The 5141-nt window shown below is 35.7% G+C and overlaps 1 protein-coding gene across 1 annotated transcript in view; it reads right to left on the bottom strand.

Annotated features, from left to right (window-relative positions):
- Positions 1-3617: 3617 nt before the first annotated feature.
- LOC115217924 (peroxisomal NADH pyrophosphatase NUDT12-like) overlaps positions 3618-5141 on the bottom strand; it is a 36008-nt gene continuing 34484 nt past the window's right edge. The window contains exon 7 of the mRNA XM_029787643.2: positions 3618-4118. Coding sequence (XP_029643503.1) covers positions 3960-4118 — 159 coding nt within the window. The 3' untranslated portion in view covers positions 3618-3959. The remainder of the gene's footprint in view (positions 4119-5141) is intronic.

Here is a 5141-nt window from a genome sequence, read left to right as displayed (position 1 = left end):
GAAACTCACTCTATACATCGGTCACCATTAAAATAAAGGCACCATATTGTTCAACTATCATTATTATTATTATTATTATTATTATTATTATTATTATTATTATTATTATTATTATTATTATTACTTTAGGTGGCAAGCTGGCAGAATCGTTAGCACGATGGTCGAAATGCTTAGCGGCATTTCGTCTGTCTTTTCGTTCTGAGTTCAGATTCCGCCCGGGTCGATTTTGCCTTTCATCCTTTCGCAAAAATAAGTGGATAAAAATAAGTACTATTTGAGCGATGTAATATCGATGTAATAGACTTAGCCCCTTTCTCTAAAACGCTGGTCTGTGCCAAAATTTGAAGCAATATAAGGCAGTTAGCAGAACCGTGAGCGTGTTGGACAAAATACTTAACAGCATTTATTTCGTCTCTTTACGTCCTGAGCTCAAATTCTATTTTATCTTTTCGGGGTCGATAAAATAAATTCCGTTTGAGCACTGGTGTCAATATAATAGACTCCCCATTCTCCTCAAAATTGCTGGTCTTGTACCAAAACTTGAAAACGATATTTGAAACGTTTTAGACGAAAATATTGCTATAATGTTATGAAGTTCGCTTCGCATCTGCGTAACTTCAAGATAAATCCTGCTGCGTAGAACTTTGGACAAGTGATTTCCACCATAGATTCATATCAAAATCTTTCTGAATAAAATTTTGGTAATCGGGAATCGTGCAGACGAAAATAAACGTTTCCATTTATCTCATGGGTTGTACCCTTAATCCGTTTGCCCGGTTTAACACAACCATCTAGCCCTTGGTTTATTTTAGTACAATCCACTCTGTTGGAATGCAAACATTTGAACCCATTATTCATCCTTTCTGCTTATCAACTGCAGAGGCCTCTTTCTTGACAAGATCATTAAAAGGAAAATAGTATTTATAATAACAATGAAAGACATTTTATAAATTATGAAGTAATTTATTCAAAAATTATTTACACTAAAGCCTCTAAAAACCTCAGCAGAACATATTTATACATATATATATGTATATGTATACGCATGTATGTGTTTATGTATTTGTTTACGGGAAACGTTTTAAATATGCAAATAAAGCTCAAACTCCATTATGCCGGCCACAGTTGCATTGAGCTGTACCGATATAATATAGAATAAATACAATAGTAGTAACAATAATCCGTGGATGTAATTCACAAAAATTTAATGCATCACTACGCGCGTTTCCACAAGTTACATGACTCTTAAGATCACAGTCCGTATTCCTGGGGTGATTACAGTAGATTCCGTTGTATCTGTGACATGTGTCCATTCAAAGTTTATTGTTATTATATATATATATAATATTATGCTAAAACATTAAATTACTATCATTCTCATTATTACAATTATTATTGTTGTTGTTGTTGTTGTTGTAGTCGTTGTTGTTGTTAAGGCGGCAAGCTGGCAGAATCACTAGCGCGTCGAGCGAAATGCTTAGCGGCATTTCGTCCGTCTTTACGTTCTGAGTTCAAATTCCGCAGAGGTCGACTTTGCCTTTCATCTTTTCGGGGTCGATAAAACAAGTACCAGTTGAGTAATAGGGTCTATGCAAGCTGCTTACCCCCTCCTCGAATTTGCTGGCCTTGTACCAAAGTTTGAAATCATTATTGTTACTGTTGTTGTTGTTATTGTTGTTGTGGTTGTTGTTGTTGTTGTTGATGATGATGATGATGATGATGATGGTATTGTTTTTCATGATTGTGTTCTTATGCTTGTTTTTCCTTTTATCCCCACCGTTATTTTATACGTAATTTATCATTAAGTGCCCTCATTTTTCGCCCTTGTGTTCAATAATTAAAGAAATATTTCTCTGTTTCTTGCGGTGTCCCCCCTCATGGATGCCCCAGTGGCTAATAAAAGAAACTATTATCATTATTGTTCTTGATGTTGTTGTCGTTGTTGTTATTGATTATTGCCCGTTGTCATTGTTCTTCTTGTTGTGGTTCTTGTTACTGCCACAGTTTTGCTTCAACGGAGAGTGCTTCTTTGAATTTCGCTTTGCGGTACTCGGCGGACATTAACATCTGTGAAATTAGTCCAGAGAGAAAAAGGAACGGTGCGTTTCATTTCATGCTTCCTTTCATGTTTTTGTAAGGATACGAAGAAGTGTCCTTTGGAGTAATAGCATTAACACACACATACGCGCACGCACAATCACTGATCAATGTAAGGGATTTTTGGAGGAATATTCCCATCAACACTTCTAGCAAGTTCAAGCATAACTGGCCAGATATAGTTATTTGGCATAAAAAAAAGAATGAAGTCATGTACATTCATAGAGGTCAGCTGCCCTCCAGATGTGACGTTCTCTTACAAAATTAATAAGAAGGAGAATATACACACATACACACACACACATATTCATGCATGTATATATATATATATATATAGTTTATATATATATGTCCTTGTTTGTCCTCTCTGTGTTTAGCCCCTTGTGGGTAGTAAAGAAATATATATATATATATATCTAATATATATATATATATATATATATATATAATATATATATATATTATATATATATATTATATATATAAACAACTGCTTCAAAATCTAGAGCTCTACTCTGATTATAAATTGACATTTACTCCAATAATTGTTGGAACACTTGGTTATGTTAGTAAATGTCGAAGCTAGGAATAATTTCCTTTTTCTGATGACTTGGCAATTACCCTATTTCCCGTTTCAGGGCAAGTCTATGTTTCGATATAAACCAAAAGTACCTTCAACTCTGGCTGTTTAGCATTTACCGTGGAACATGAAGGCAACCCTTATATGAGGATTTTCTTGGCCTTTTAGTTGTTCCAGAAGGCAGAGTTAACGTAAGGGGTTATCAGAGTATTTTGGCTGATCATGTCTACCCAATGATACAAACATTGTTCCCTGGTCGTAGCGCAATCTTTCAGGACAATAAAGCGCTCAAAGCAGATACGAAGGGCACAGAAGTAAAGTTATCTATCTGGATTGACCTCCACAATCACCAGATCTCAATATAATCGAAGATTTGTGATGCATTTTAGAGCATTAAGCAAGGAACTTCACTGTGCCAAAACCGATGTAAGAGCTAAAGCACGTTTTAGTCGGTGAGTGGTTTCAAGTTCCCTTAACAACTTTTCAAGAACCTGTACAAGTCGTATTAAAACTGTGATGGATACTAAAGGTGCACCAACTCCGTATTAAACAATAAAGCTTCATTTAACGTTCCGTTTTTCTTTTATCCGGGCTAATTTAACAGATGTTCTTGTCCGCTGAGTATAGCAAATCGAAATTGCAATGTTATGTCCATATGTGTGTGTGAGAGGGGGAGAGAGAAGGGGGGGAGTGTGTGTGTGTGTGTGTGTGTGTGTGTGTGTGTGTGTGTGTGTGTGTGTGTGTGTGTGAGTGTGTATCAATTATTTTATGAATGTTCGCGTATCGAGCCAAGATATATACTCATAGATATACATACATACATAAATACAGACATGTAAATATGCATAAAGTATAGCATATATTTATGATTATTATATATTATATATTCGTATAGATACACACACACATGTCTGTATATATATATATGTGTGTTTGTGTCTGTGCCTGCATATGTGTGTATTATGTGTATTTATGCCTGCAAGTTGCATGTATGTATGTATGTATGCATGCATGTATGTATGCATGTATGTAGGTATGTAGGTATGAATGTATGTATGCAGACATGTATGTAAGTTAAGAACCAGATTTCTCATTTCGTGTTTCACCGTCGGCTTTACAATTGACCCTCTAAGATTTAAGGAGTAAAATTCACGTAATATCCATCTATTGATATTTTCTTTCCTCCTTCTTCCTCTTCTTCATATCACATTCTTTAACCGGTAACAGCATTATTTTGATTCTAGAAAATTTTCCTCGAAATTCTTTCGTATCATCGATTCTTTTACTCATCCCTATGAGTTTCCAACCAGGAATCTAGAAGTTGGTAAGTTAGTGTTTGTTTAGATGGTACTTTGTAACCGTCTTCGTGTTTGCCTTTAATCATGAGTTCAGCTTCGGAGAAATGGAACCAAGTGGCATCTTTTAGTTCTTCTTCGTTAACCTGCAAAAAAGGAAGCAAAGAAAATAGTAAAAAAAATAACATTTGTTTTAAAAGAATGAGGTACCAGAAACTATTGTTATTATTATTATTATTATTATTATTATTATTATTATTATTATTATTATTATTATTATTATTATTACACCGGGCAAAATGCTTAACAGTATTTCGCTCGTCTTTACGCTCTGAGTTCAAATTCCGCCGAGGTCGACTTTGCCTTTCATCCTTTCGGCATCGATTAAATAAGTACCAGTTATGCAATGGGGTCGATGTAATCAACTTAATCCGTTTGTCTGTCCTTGTTTGTCCTCCCTGTGTTTAGCCCCTTGTGGGTAGTAAAGAAATAGGTATTTCGTCTGCCGATACGTTCTCAGTTCAAAATTCCGCCGAGGTCGACTTTGCCTTTCATCCTTTCGGGGTCGATTAAATAACTACCAGTTACGCACTGGGGTCGATATAATCGACTTACTCCGTTTGTCTGTTCTTGTTTGTCCTCTCTGTGTTTAGCCCCTTGTGGGTAGTAAAGAAATAGGTTACTTTGTTATTGGCCTCTGTGTTTAGCCCCTTGTGGGTAGTAAAGAAATAGGTTGCTTTGTTATTGGCCTCTGTGTTTAGCCCCTTGTGAGTAGTAAAGAAATAGGTTGCTTTGTTATTGGCGGATTGGCAAAATTCGAGTATCGAACAAAATGACTAGAGGTATCTCTCGCGACTCTTGACTGGTAGTGCGAGGCAGAAGAGAAACGAGTATTTGTTTTCAGGTACGAGCATAGGGTTTACTATAAAAGCAAATTACTTAGCGGAAGAAATGTATGCTTTGTATCTTGGAGTTGGAAACATAAAACATAAGAGCAGAGGTATGTCCAACATAATTTAAATTAGGTGGAAAACGCCCAGTACAAGAGTATACCATAATAATTTACAAGTGCCCTGCAATTCTTATTCAGGTTAAGAGAACTTGTCGCATTGTTGTTGTTGTTGTTGTTGTTGTTGTTGTTGTTGTTGTTGTTGTTGTTGTTGTTGTTG

Source organism: Octopus sinensis, linkage group LG12 (genome assembly GCF_006345805.1).
Source record: "Octopus sinensis linkage group LG12, ASM634580v1, whole genome shotgun sequence".
Classification (NCBI taxonomy): domain Eukaryota; kingdom Metazoa; phylum Mollusca; class Cephalopoda; order Octopoda; family Octopodidae; genus Octopus; species Octopus sinensis.
This window is presented reverse-complemented; position numbering and strand designations above follow the sequence as displayed.